A 14555-nucleotide genomic window follows, 5' to 3' on the forward strand; every position below is an offset into this window, starting at 1 on the left:
ACGTTTATGGCCAACTCTCTGTTTACGGTGGAAAGTCCTCCTTTACTTGATCCCCACTCTGATGCCAGAAAGGTAACTCTTAATTTTCTTGACGATGGATCAGAACAACTAATTTCTTTATATTCGTCTACATTGGTCGCCAGTAAAGAGCTCGAGCATCCTGATTCCTGAAATAAATTTTGCCAACTCTTTTAATAGACAGAAAGCACTCAAAAAACGTTACATATGCTGGTCTCGTTTGCTGATAGACGTTTAGAATTCAATTAACTATATTACATAGACAAGATCCTGATGGCACGTACCCTAATCTTATTAAAACCTTGCATATTTGATTTACTTGTTTTCATGGGTACAACTGCCAAGCGGCTCGACAGGGCTTAATTTTGACCGTCTTTGTCAATGCTTTGTGAGGCTAGTAAATCCACTGATAGAATAGTTGGGAAAAGGGTCACTGTCGTTCTTCATTTTCAAAAAATAAAAAGGGTTCTTTTGCCTATAAAGTGGAGGAAAAATAATTGCTTAGTGGCGATAAATTTGAACACGTCGATTAATGGTGCACGGACATGCGGTTGGTCAATTATGCTATTGATTGGATCGAGCAGATTTACTTGCTGTGTTACCATTCAGTTTTGATACCTTAATAAACCTCTTTATAAGGCTTTTCCAACCAAGCTGGTGAGCCACAACATTGGTTAACAATACATACCTTTGTTTGTGACGACATCACCGTGGGATTTGGTTTGATTATTTGCAGGTCATACAGTTTTGATACAGTTACTAAAATGACAAAAAAAACCCATTTAATTACAAAACGATATTTAATGCTTTTCAAGTAACATAATACTGTGACTCCAACCAGTTTAATACAAACTTTTGGAGGTTGTTTTGCTTTACGAGCATTCAGTCAAGCTGTACAAATGACATGGCTTGTTGTAATGCAATGTTTTGATGACTGGTACTGTGCTTTTGATTTTGCAAGCCGTTGTCAGATAATGCATTACAAAATTACTTTGATCAACAAAGGGCCCTATAGCTCAGTTATTATTTAATAATAAGAAGGCATTCACTTTACCTTGGGACGTTTTATTGGGAGCTTGTGGCCAAAAGAAAATGAGGCGACCTTCTCAACGTAGGCGAAAATATGACCAAGAATAAAAGAACTGTGCGTGTTTAAGAATTGGTTATGTGACTTGTAAAAATGTGCACCAAACAAGATGAATGGGAAATTTTTGGATGTAGTGATCTAAAAAGCTGATGAGAGCTCGAGCAGCCAAGTTAGTCCACCATGTTATCCTTCTTTTTGCCTTACTAGAACTAACGCTTAGAAGGAAATTCATAGGATATTTCCAGCACTAAAAATGACCGCAAAGATAATTCTCTAAATTAAGGCTTTTTTACAACTATAACATTGCATTATTAATATGTACCTTGTCACAATTGAACATGTACCACTTTAATTACTCACTACCCAGGGGCACCCAACGAGAATATAGTTCAAAACCACTTAAAGATAGCACCGTTGAACGTATTTTAGTATTTAAACGGTAGATATAGGCATATTTTTTTCCCTAAAATTTTTTTATCTGTTCGGATTTCCTACCTGAAAATCTAGTGATCCGAAAGTTATAGGGATCAAAACTTACCTTTTCGAAAAAATTCCAGCCAGAGAAGGGCTCCCAAAAATTCTAGGTGACCTTTTTAGAGTAAAAATCCGTTAAAAATGAACAGTTATACTATTTTTTAGATATTCGAAAATCCTAGGAAAGGCAGGCAAGCAAAAAAATTAACAATGAATGTTCCGAAAATTCTAGACCTCAAATCGTCTTCCGAACAGATATTTTAACGAAATATTCCGTTGGGTGCCCCTGACGACCTTCTCCCCTATCTGGTCTCGTAGCTCGATCTGTAGAGCACCTGGTTTCTGATACAGATGTCGTGGGCATGAATCCTACCTAGGTCAAAGAATTTTGTTTTCCGGGGTCCTCGATTTCTTTTGTAGGAGATAGACTTCAGCTAGTTTACTTGTTAAGTACCGGTGCTACGAGTGGCTCAAGGTTACCGTATACCTTTAAGGGGTGATATTTTTCCAAAAAAATGTTTCCACGCAGATTGAAGATTTTGAGTTTTTATCCAATTTTCCAAAAAAAATTAAAAAAACTAGAAACGCACGCGAGTTATCGACTCGAACGTCCGCAGACTCGCATGTAATTATCACACAACAATCTAAGCTTTGGTCGGTCGACAGGGCTTTGTATTTGGTCGCTGCTAAAAGCAAATTCTGCAAAGGAATTTCGTCCCTGCACTTTTAGCAGAAATTCGATGCTTTGCGTGTAGAGTGAATTGCGTGAACATTTCCCCTCAGGAGGTGCCCGAAGGTGACCAGACAAAAACAAACCAAGCACTGATTGGCTCGGTCATCTGAAAACGTGTTTGCGGGAGGTTTGTGAGCGGTGTTTGTTTGCGAAGCGAGAGATTTTTCTAAACGCTATTTCTCGAATTTTATTTTTCGCTTGATAGGGACACTTTAAAGAGCTAAAACTCCAAGGGATTTTGTTCAATTGACTTCAAATTTTCAGAGGAGTTAGTTTAATATGTCAGCAACAAAAGCGTGTCGGCGAATATTTTATTTCTAAAAACTTTTGCGTTGAGAGGTTTTTCTGTACGATATATAGTAATATATAGTAATATATATAGTTTTAATACATTTTTTATAAAATTGTAATAATACACGCAATTCAGTCCAAGGACTACTCAGTGTTATAGTGTTTTAATAAACGATACTTCTTCTTCAATCCATGTTTTTTTAGCCCTTCTTCGAAAATGCTCTGTAACTTTTTACTTTTATCGAATACGACAAAACGCCGACACGTTTTTTTAGCACTGTACTTTGGGAGCGGAAACGGGAAACCCTCGAACAAATCAAATTAGCGAAATTTAGAATTTGTTGTAAGTTAAAGCTTTCAATAGCCGATTCCGACTTTCGTATTTAAACCTCGTGAAAAACTCAATGATTTATTTTATCACAAAATGGATAAAACATTTAGATAGCCAGTTCTATGAGCTTTAATTTGATATGGGTTTTAGGTATCTACAATTTAACCCGGACGCGCCACAGTGTTTTGAAGTGAGACACCCCTGAAGGTATACGGTAACCTCAACATTGCATTGCAAAAAGATAGTCACTGGAAACGTTGACCCTAAATACCTTTCTTTGTGAGAACATCATAGGAAACGTCTGGTTCTGAAAGGTATCCCATGCACGTCAGACAGTCACTAAAATAATAAACGACAATTAATTACAAATAAATGATTAATGGCCGAAATAGTTTCATGTTACTTAAAGTAGAGACAAATCTGCTCATCGCCCAGTAATAAACTCGGATAGATTCAAGAATGTTTTTGTGAATAGACTTATTTTTAAGTACAATAATATCTAGTTTTCTTATCGTTATGTATATTTTAATAGATTTTTATGTTACTTAAGATATGTACTTTTTATCTTAAGAACAATAAAAATTATTATTATTATTATTATTATTATTATTATTATTATTAAAAGTAACATAAAAATGACTCTAACCTGTTTAGTACTATGTTGGGTGAAGTTTTGTTTAAACATGAGTTTTAAATTGTGCAAATGACAGGCTTTACTTATTTGTGTTATTTAGATTTTTACATTTTTTGAGATCCTATTGTATTGGTTTTTATTTAGATTTTGACAGTTGGTGTGATATTTCGCAATTTTTAGCGACTTAATAGAGTGAAGATGTAATGCTCGGAGGTTTTCTTAAAACATTCGCTTTAATACCTTATCATTCTTTTGATGTCATTAAGATAACCTTGGAATAGTCTAAAGAAGTCTGCGTTCGAGCCAAGTGGCCCATTAGGCCGGGGCTTTTCAGGGTTTCAGTAACATGAAGCGACTAGGAGTATTTCTACTCCCCGCTGGATGGGATGTTAGTCCATTCCAGGGTTACTCCCAGAATTAATTCGAGAGAGGTACTATGATGGTAAAGTGTCTTGCCCAACAACACAACGCAGTGACCGGCCAGGGTTCGGACCCAGACCGCTCGATCCGGAGTACAGCACACTAACCATTAGGCCACTGAGCCTCCCTCCAACCTTAAAATGACTCAGTTTAGAAGGAGATCGGATGTATGTCAGCTGTATAAAGCCACACAGCACGCAAAGAGCCTTGATCAGCTTATAAACCGGAAGGAATGAGCCTTTCACTACCCACCTTAATACTTTCGCCGATTATCAAAAACTAGATGACTGACACTAGGATGGGAGTTGTCTCATTTTTGTCCTTTTAAGCAATTTTCTAGCCTTTTTATAATTCGACCAGCGGAAAAAATATTGAGTGAATTGCGGACTGTGAAATTTATTCGAAACTTGCGATTGAAATTTTTACAGTGACGCAAATGATTATTTATACTATCAGGCTTGTTATTGTGAAAACATTTTACTGTCGAATGACTCATTTACACCGACAGCGCCATTCTTCGTAAAAATTCATAGCGCTTTAACACCAATTTTGATTGCGAGATTAAAATTGTCAGTTTGAGGTGAAAGCGATTCTTGCAGCCGACCCACCTGGCCATCAATTGTGAAACAATTGAGTGGAATAAAATCATTGAATATTTGAATTGTTAAGACTTATGCCACTATTTAAGTCCTAAAATAGCAATGTAATGACTGGACGAGAGTGAAAATGCTAAAGACTTTTATAGACCTGATATCATCAACATAAAAGAATACATGTACTAAGTTTTATCAGTTCAGTTTAATTGCATGTGCAAACTGTTCCAGAAAAATCCACATGAATAAATGGCTCACAAAGATAGGCTTTTCGGTAGCGTGTAAAATGATGGGAAGTACGTACACTATATAGCTTGGTGTGTTTCGCTGTGAATGTACCTTATGGTTGGCTCCAGAAACTTAGGAAACTTCGTGTAGTCAAACAAACACCAAGCACGTTTCAGACGTTTGTATCACAATAATGACAATGCAATAAATAAACAACTGGTTAACCTTAACACTTGATCAAAAGGATATAAGTAAAATATCTGAAATACTGGCCCTATGTGTGAGGCTTGTTATGTGAGCTCTCTTCGTGTTTCGCCGCTTGGCGCTAGAAAATTGACATGTATAATATATTCCTTGAATTAGTTTGAAGCACAGTAATGCTAGCGACAGTGTAGTGAGACACGATGAATGTCAACATGAACAAAGCAACGATCAAAGAAACTTCTATAAAGTTACCAAAACTATATTTTACATTATTGACTCCCTGTACTGAATAAAGAATGAATTTAGTAAACCACCGATGAATGTAATGTATCAAACAACCAACCCTTTTTATATTTGTATTTGTGTGAATATTTAATGCATTTTTGGACTTAGACAAACGAAAAAAACCCCATATAATGCGGGATGTTCATAGGCCAATTAGAGGTTCTGTAAACTTATGCAGAAAATCATCGACACTAGTCGAAAGAACACTTAAACATGAACTGGAATGCCGAATATCAAACGTTGTACATTGCATAGAGTTGAAACAAACAGCATACAGTAAACCGCCGGAACCCTGAGCAACTCTTTGTGAATTCACTTACATTTGTACGGCAATTAAGAATTTTTTTGTCTAAATACCCAGTGCATTAAATTTAAACGATAAAAAAATCAAATTCAAACCTGCATATTGACGGAGAGTCTTGTACGAAGAGATCAGCGATTCGAAATTGAAAGCGAAACTAAAGTAGGGATATACTCATCAGTATTCTTACAGGACGTAATCACGACAGGCGTTAGATAATAAGGAGACGCATGATTGCGTACATCAGGCTTAAAAATAGCTACGAGCGGCAACGCAGATGAAGTTAACCAGTTTCACTTCAAAAACGCAAGAGCCTAAAGACATATGGGAAACTTCGTATAGTGGTCCAATTTTGTTAAAAATCACCATGCAAGACAGCAAGAGTACTGAAGCGACAAACAAGTGACATTATTGTGATGCCGTCAGAAGCTTAGACTTGCCAAAAATTGGCTCTTTTGAGCGACGAAGTCGCGAGTCGTTTTCCGCCAGATGACCTTACCACCGGAAACAGGCTTTAAGAAGAAAGTCAATCAGCAACTTTACATCTCAACTTGAAAAGGTTAGGCTGATTTTTTCAAGTTTTGTCCTTGTGGACTGGAAAAACACCTAAAAATTATTATGGCTCCCTTCTTCCTTCAACAGCAATATACTCCATTTTGATGTACTAGGTGCATTTCGTGTACGATAAGACCTATTCGCCAATATTTGTACTTTTTACCGAAAAACCAATTAAATCCTCGTGACAGTGTCCCTTTAATTAGAACTCGATTCGATGACAACTACGAACGAAGAACCCGAAATTGTCGACCCCATCTTCGACTAACTTCGTATATTTGCTAGACAAAAGAAGAACTAAGAGTGGCATATCGTAAAACTTTTGAACAATCCCGGTTCCAATGTGTAAGAAATACAAGTCGAATGTGAAACTTACTAAGTATGTTTGTAGTGGATCTTTGTCGCACAATAAACATTGAAGAAATAATATGCTACAAAATGGCGGCATAAACAAACTAGGGAACGCAAACTTGCAACATTTAGATTCAGCCCAGCCTTAAGGCGGAGCTCCCCGGCTCTATTTTTTTTTGCAATAAATAATTGAAAATAACTGGGTTATCTGTAAAACGCGACTCGGGGTCGGGACCGGGTTACACTTTTTTAACATATCATTTTTTCTTGTTTATTTTTTATTAGTTAACTTCTCTTTATTATTTTGTTTTAATTTTTTGTATCATACTTGACTTTCCCAGTAATTTCGGAAATCATGAAACATGAGAAGAATAAATCTAAGAAAAAAATTAACATCCCTGTGGACGAAAAGGAAATAAAATAAATGGTCAATAAAGAGAATACCCATCGTAAAAGTCAGGATTTCATTCATCTTTTCATGCCATTTTAACCGGATATTTTAGATCTCGGCAGAGATAAAAAACATTTGGTATAGATGGAGCTTTCGAAAACGAAATGAAAGGACCTGGAAAATGACTGATATTGTCATAGAAAAGAAAGAAAAAAAGAAAGTGAGAAGCCTACAACACGGGGCATTCCCAGTCAGTCAACCATAGATATATTTATATATACCCGTAATAATTCGATTTAGCGCCCGGGGTGCTTATTAACTTTTGGCACCTCAAGGGAGGGCGCTTATTCGAGACATTATTTTCTTTATTTTACAAATTCGCCCTACGGCAGATGAGTTCACAAAAGAACATTAAGTCCCCTACAAGGTGGACCCACCACCAAACCACCCCCCTAAAAAATCTATATCCCATTCCCTATAACCCCAAAATAAATAACAATGAACTGAACAAAAAGAAATAAATATTCCAAAGAAAAGAGCTAACAAGAACAACGTACAACAGTATTTACATGGTGGCACTTTGGACAAACTAAGAAACAACCAAATGTTCAAAACAAAACTTTAATAAATATTAAAATAACTAACAATAACAGAAACTGTTACAGTAACAAATTGTTGAAAGTTCAGTTACTTTAAAAATAATTGTTCATTTTAGCAGTAAATATATACATGTACGATACGGTGAATGTTCATGAGTTTATCTATTCGACGTCGATGACTTCAGAAGAATAGAATAGAATAGAATAGAATAGAATAGAATAGAATAGAATAGAATAGAATAGAATAGAATAGAATAGAATAGAATAGAATAGAATAGAATAGAATAGAATAGAATCAGAAACCCATTAGGGTTGAAACGTTTAACGCGCGCGCACAGCGTTTAAATATTCATTTTGCTAAGTGCCATATTTGAAAACACGACAAATTTGTACGCGAATGCTTTATACACGTAATGACCAGCAACATATTTTTTGGTTTTGCGGTAAGTTGCTTGAATTTCGACCTAAACGTCGTAAATTTCTTACAGAAACTAAAGAAATACATTAAGTGTATCGAAGTGAAGTTCTCCAGACTACTTCAAAAAGTTGAAACAGGGGAATTTGACAAAATTTAACTTTATTCAACCAAGCTTGTTCAAAAACAAGATTACGCCATCAAGCGCGAGCTAGCACATGCTCTGAATTTAATCCAAATAAAGTTATTTTGATTGGTTAAATGCATCTCGTGATTTTCCAAATATGGTACTTAGTGTAAACGAATGTGCAAACGCTTTGTACAATGCGAATCATAGGGAGTTACACGTTTCAACCCTTATGGGTTTCTGATAGAATAGAATAGAATAGGGACGCTTATAAAATGGGGGGCACTTGATAGAATGGGGGCGCTTATTGACAAAAACAACAAGCTTCATGTCCCAAGCGGTGCGAGAGAGATGGAATAAGATAATACCGTAGCGATTCGTTATAGCTCCATTCGAATGTGACAGTAAAAATTATTGAAAGCACTGAAAAACAACACCTTATTTGTTTCGACCGCCATTTTCTTTCGCAGAACAAGGGTTTTGTTTATGTTGTTCCTCGAAAACTGGGAATAGATAGCTGAGCACAGAAATGGCTGAAAAAAAAAATCAAAAAATGTTGCTACAGATAAGTGATCTCAAGCGACAGCTTGAAGTGGAACATTTGCGGTTAAACCTCAGTCTCAAAGACGCCAAACATGCTTTCAAGAAAGAGAAACTAGAATTGAGGAGCAAAATGGAGAAAGAGGCTTCATTGTACGAAAACAAGAAAAGAGGTTTGAATAAAGCGCTGTTTGAGAGCAAGCAGGAAATTTTCCAGCTTAAGAATCGCTAAGAAGAGAGCGTTCAGGAAACAGCTAATCGGTGACGGAGAATTTCACTGTGATCTCAAGCTGGAAGAAGATTTATCCATCATTGAGCATCATCTAATACCAGTGCAAAAACAGTTTCAAGAGCAACAAAAGCCTTTAATATGGAGCCTGAAGAATTACAGTACAAGCTTGATGAATTGAAGAATTCTTTATGTAAGAGTGAAAATGCTGGAGATCTAAAAGATGTGTTAGTAAAGACATTGGTGGGTGAGGATAAAGACGAAGTGACACCTAAAGACAGTCACATGGCGTCCTCTTCCGGGGGGAGCAGTGGATCAGCTAGCTTCAGTGAGCCCCAAGTAAAGCCGGGTTTTTCAAGTGACTTTGAGCAGAGTGACCCCGTCTGTCCGTTCAGCCAGAAGTTTTTCCCTGAGCAGTTGGACAATTCAGTGCACAACGAGACAGAGAAGAAAGATAAGAGGGAAAAAGGAAAAGTGGTACGGGCTAAGCTTGGCTTCAAGATTCCCAAGTTTTCTCTCAGACTGAGGAAAACCAGGTAAGTATTTTGCTGCATTTATTGAGTTAAAACAGAAAAACATAAACTCTTGAGTTGGATAAAACAAGATTTCCCCCATCAATTTACCGTACGGAAAAAAGGACGACTGTTGCATTTACCCATTATTTTAGTGCACGGAAACCTAAAAAACTCACATAAAAGTTCTAAAAACTTCAAACCTGGCAAACGCAATGCTGTACGTACAGGGACAAATTTCGCAAACATGTGGCATATTTTCGCAAAAATGTTGGCTTTGTTAGGTTCACAAGGTATTGTTGAGAAATGTACATGGCCATCTATTTCCTTACCGTTTATTTGTACTTGTTCCCCCATCGACATGTGCTGTGTTATGTTATAAAGCGTACAAGGTAGTCAATAACCCGTCAAGTAATATATCAAACACGAGAAACAGTGTTTCATTGGGATATCCAAACACCGAGAAGACAGTTGAAACTACAAAACACAGCGGAGTCTTTTTGACGATATTCGAGGTGTTTGAAGTAATATTTCAAAAACGAGTGCGAGCGTTGGCCGAGTTCTTTTACTGTTTTCGAGTGTTTGGAACCCCGATGAAACACGAAGCACAAGTTTTTGAAGTAGCTTCTCAATCGGCGCCTAATTGCAAACAACTGAAATATATTATTCACGAAAACTTAATTTTTTTTCTTTTGTTTGATTAACGTACAGTTTGTAATCGGGGCCTTTTTGCAAACAAAGGATATTATTCACGAAAACATAGAATTGTTGCTATCTTTTGTTTAATTAGCGCATAGTTTGTGATGATTAAGTAAGATCTGTGTTTTTCACAACTAAGCTTGTTTACTTCAAGCCGCCACAATTTGCATGCAGTGGCATCCTGCTAGTTTTGAAACGTGGACGGGTTAGCCGAGGATGAATATCGCCGGTTTCGGCCGCCCAAAAATGTGCAAGAAAATTCCTTGCTTGCACAGTCAAAGCATAGTGGACAAGTGAGTCGTTGAGGTTTTGAGAATCGAACTTGCCAAACAGCGCGCGAGCAAAAATCCCTTTAAGCTTCTTTACTTGACTCGGGAAGTGTGTTCAAGGATTATGATGTTCACTGCGTGCAAAGTCTTGAAGAGAAGTCGGAGGAACTGGATGGTCTGTCTTTAAAATATTGGCTCACAAAATTCGTTCACCAAAAACTCGGTTAGGAATAAGAACGGTGGTCGATCGCTACGAGATGTCCAGGAATGTTTCTGAATTGCACTAGCACTGTAAACGTAAATTTTAGAGTGATTCTACGTAACCCGTGAAACAGAAGCTTGTCTATTAAGTCGGTGTTTGTGTCATTAATATTTAAATTAGGATAACCCCGCATCACAAGGGTTTGACGTTTTATCAAACTCTAGACTTTGATAAAACGTCAAACTATCGTGGAAAGGCCTCTGTCTAGTGCTTCATCGGGTTTTCAAACCGCACGCACCTGACCAAATTGGCGTATCCTGCCAGATTGGCTTGTCAATTCATGAATTATTCAGAAGTTTGAGATTAGCCGATGAAACACTGTCTCGAGTGTGTGATATATCTTCTCAGTCGAAACAAAAAAACTACGGAGTAAACGGAGAAATAAAATCGTAAAAATCTATGCTGTCTAGGTATCCAAACCTCCTTCACGGTTATGATAATTTCCTTTGTTTTGATGAATTATTAATAAGTTTGAGAAGGAATGAAGATAATTATATCGCGCTATTTCCACTTTCTTGCGTCTCTTACCACAGGAAATCAGGGACGGGTTGGTTACGTTTTCTTATTCGTGTAAATCAGTGCTCAATTCTAAAACAGAATAACTCTTTCTTTTTGTCTTTTCAGGAACTGACAAGTGTTTTCCTGTCAACGCCATAACTTCTTTTCACAGCGCGTGTTATCTGTGTGTCGTTTTTAACTCGGAAAATTCCGATTTTTGGTGAGAGGGCCGATTTCACTCCTTCCATCGATTCCTGTTAAACATTTTAATTGAATAAATTAATTAATATCAAATTGAATTAATCAATTAATCTTGTGAAGCGGGTAGGGGATTGGCTAAAACGCGAGCTTTACTTTGTTACTTTATATGAAGCACACAAAGGCTATATATTTGTTTCTGAAGCCCCAATGCTCTCCTTATGGTACGTATTCTTCCAGCCATAAACCCAAGCACAGGGAACTTTGCGTTAAACGCATGCGCATAAGACTCGAGGTGACAATATTGGCTCGATCACAAGAAATCTACATTTCTAAAATGCCATCCAATATGGTAAACACCGAGATGACTAAACGTCGTACACACGCATGCGCATAAGACTCGAGGTGACAAATATTGGCTCGATCACAACAAATCTACATAATTCTAAAATGCCGTCCAATGGTAAACGCCGAGATGACTAAAAGTCGTACCATCCATGATCGAAATACGTCTTTGTAGTCTCAAAAGTGAAAAGGAGATGCAGAAACTGATGGGAAATCAAGTTCTTTGACAAGGCGACAATTTAGCCCTTTCTTCTATCATCATAATGCATTTTGTATAAGCTTTTAGCTTCGGTATGAGCTTCAACTCTTGATTTTAGTTGGAAACACAATACTCGTTCGCTAAAAAGAAATACAAAAAGAAATGAACAATATACGATTTCTCGAATACATGATTTCTAACGTAAAACTTGACATGATTTTTCGTTCCGGTAAATTGGTACAATAATTAAATAAATGATATGCTTATAGAGAAATCATATAAATACGCGCGTTAAAAAATATTAAAAAACCAATAGAAAAAAAAAATAAAAAAAAAATTCTGTTAGTTCAGGATTCGAACTCTTAACAATTCCGAGTTTCAGTTTACAGTTCACTGCCACTTCCAGTTGCGCCACGACGCCACAACCGGAAGTTGATGTGAGAAAAATCGGATTTGAACCGCTGAGTCATTCCCTGGAAAAGCGGGCTCAACTAAGTGTCGAGGTTTCTGTGTCGAAACCGGCAAAAACCTACGGTTTACTTGCCTAGTGATTTGCTTTGGTGACAGCATTTCACATTTGAGCATCTGTAAAGTGCATGGACGTTCAATTCGAGAGTGGTCTCAGTAGTGTTTGTTGAAGAGCTCGATTTCGCTGCTTCACTCGAACTGAACATACGTACACTACAAGTTACGAATGGACTCACATCATTGTGGAGAGTGACTGAGGGTGGAATTATTCATGGCTGTTGCTTTGGGAACCATCATAGGTAAGCTAAGCATGAACATTTTAAAATATTTGCTGTTTGTATACGAAACATTTGATAGATTTTCCTTCGGGTATGGTCGGAAGCGCTCGTAAAAGTCACCTGACAAATGACGTGTACTAAACCTTGCTGAACTCAGCGATTCGCCTTCAAAGCATCACTTGTGCCCATAAATAACCAAATTTTCTACATTCATATGGATTCTTATACGTATCAGACAACAATCTGAACGACTAATATAGAAAACAGAAATTTTGTTTCAAACAAAGGATATTTTGACTTGCTTGTTATTTTCATGTTGCAAAATTCTTGGACTGCCACAACTTGCATTTATAAGCATAAACTTTTGGAGTGAAAAAGTAATCAACCTCATTATTTTGGAGGGTGAGGATCAGGCATGTCAACTGACATGCCCTTCCTTAATGAAGGAATCCAACTTTAGGTAAGTTGCTAACGTTTAGGGTGTTACTGGGGTGGGGGTGGGGATTTTATACAAACACTGATAAGCATTTTGACTACATTTATAGTAATACACCTTTATACTATTTCCTCTTTAACCTACAGCTGTACATGATTTTTCTTATTTCAGGTGCAACAGTTTATTCTTTGTTCAGCATGTATGGAACCAAACGAACACTGCATATATCCAAGTAAAAGAGAAATGTTAACAACTTTGACACCTGCTGAGATACTTATAAGCTGCAACACCTTGGAAGCCTTTTTGGACATTGCCTGCAGGACAAGTCATATGGTAAACTTCACGGAATAAAACTGAGAATTACATGGGTCTGAAAAAGAAAGGCATCAAGTACAAGTATTTTGACTTCGTTGGACTACATTTATGAGTAATTACAGAATTCAGAAACACTTCAATTTGAACTCGGTCCATTCACTTTCGGCCATGTACATCACTAAAAGTCAAGGATGCCTACAAAGAAGATGCATTGCTTCAGAAAAATTCTGGCATTCTACATGTCACCACCTAATAATTGATGCCACATAGAGAGTAATCAGTCATAATAACTAAACAACTGAAATGAACTTATTCTTTGAAGGGAAATGACAGTCAAGGTCACACTGTTATACAGTTTACAGTCCAAGTTGTGGCTGTTAAATTATTTTTCTTGCCAAGTACTGTTATCATGTGTCCTGCTCCTGACAAAAATGTCATTGATAAATTTTCACAAATTGTATTATACAGTACATGTTGGCTTGATTATATTGTTTGCATGTGCGACATTTACATTATTCCAATGGAATTGATAAGACAATACAGTGTTCATTACAATGTCAAAGTACATACATACATACATACAAATTTTATTAACCCATCCCTGATTAGGCTTTTCAGAGTTAAATAAATACATATACTTAAACCTATAAATACATATTGTAAATAAACTATGAATATAATAAAAATCAAAATTAATTAACCTAAGAATTCCGTTAAAAGTAGACGCTTTAATAATTGTTTAAATTCTCTCTGGGATTGGCAAAGTTTAAGTTCGGGTGTCAGAGAGTTCCAAAGACTAACAACCTGATAGTAAAAGGTTTTCTGTTCACTAGCAGATCTGAATAGTGGGATATCAAGAGCTTGTGCGTTTCTAGTAGAGCGCTTAATGAACTGCTCAGTCAAGTAACCTGGGGCACTCCCTGTCATGCACTTAAAGCACATGATTGCTTGACGATAGTAAAGTTGGTCTCTGACTGGAAGCCATTGTAAACGCTTCAGTATCGGTGTAATATGATCGAATTTTCTGGCTCCGCTAATGATGCGACACGCAAAGTTCTGAACCGCTTGGAGTTTATCAAGATTACGTTCAGTTGTGTTGCTCCATACATTAGAACAATAATGTACGTTGGTCAAAGGCATGTTTCACCCGATTGATCTGGCCAAGGCGTTTCATACATGCAGAGACGGTGGTAATTATGTGCTCGTTATATGTTAAGTTGGAGTCTAATATTATACCGAGGTCTTTGACTACTTTGACTGGCACAAGTTC

The 14555-nt window shown here is 36.9% G+C and overlaps 1 protein-coding gene across 1 annotated transcript; it reads left to right on the forward strand.

The window, feature by feature from the left end:
* Positions 1-8865: 8865 nt before the first annotated feature.
* On the forward strand, positions 8866-11205 carry LOC144652322 (uncharacterized). The gene is made up of 2 exons (XM_078512374.1): positions 8866-9342; positions 11173-11205. Exons 1-2 carry the CDS (start codon positions 8948-8950, stop codon positions 11177-11179), a joined length of 402 nt encoding a protein of 133 aa, XP_078368500.1. The 5' UTR covers positions 8866-8947; the 3' UTR covers positions 11180-11205.
* Positions 11206-14555: the final 3350 nt, after the last annotated feature.

This window comes from Oculina patagonica, chromosome 4 (assembly GCF_052425735.1).
Source record: "Oculina patagonica isolate OP01 chromosome 4, crgOcupat, whole genome shotgun sequence".
NCBI lineage: Eukaryota > Metazoa > Cnidaria > Anthozoa > Scleractinia > Oculinidae > Oculina > Oculina patagonica.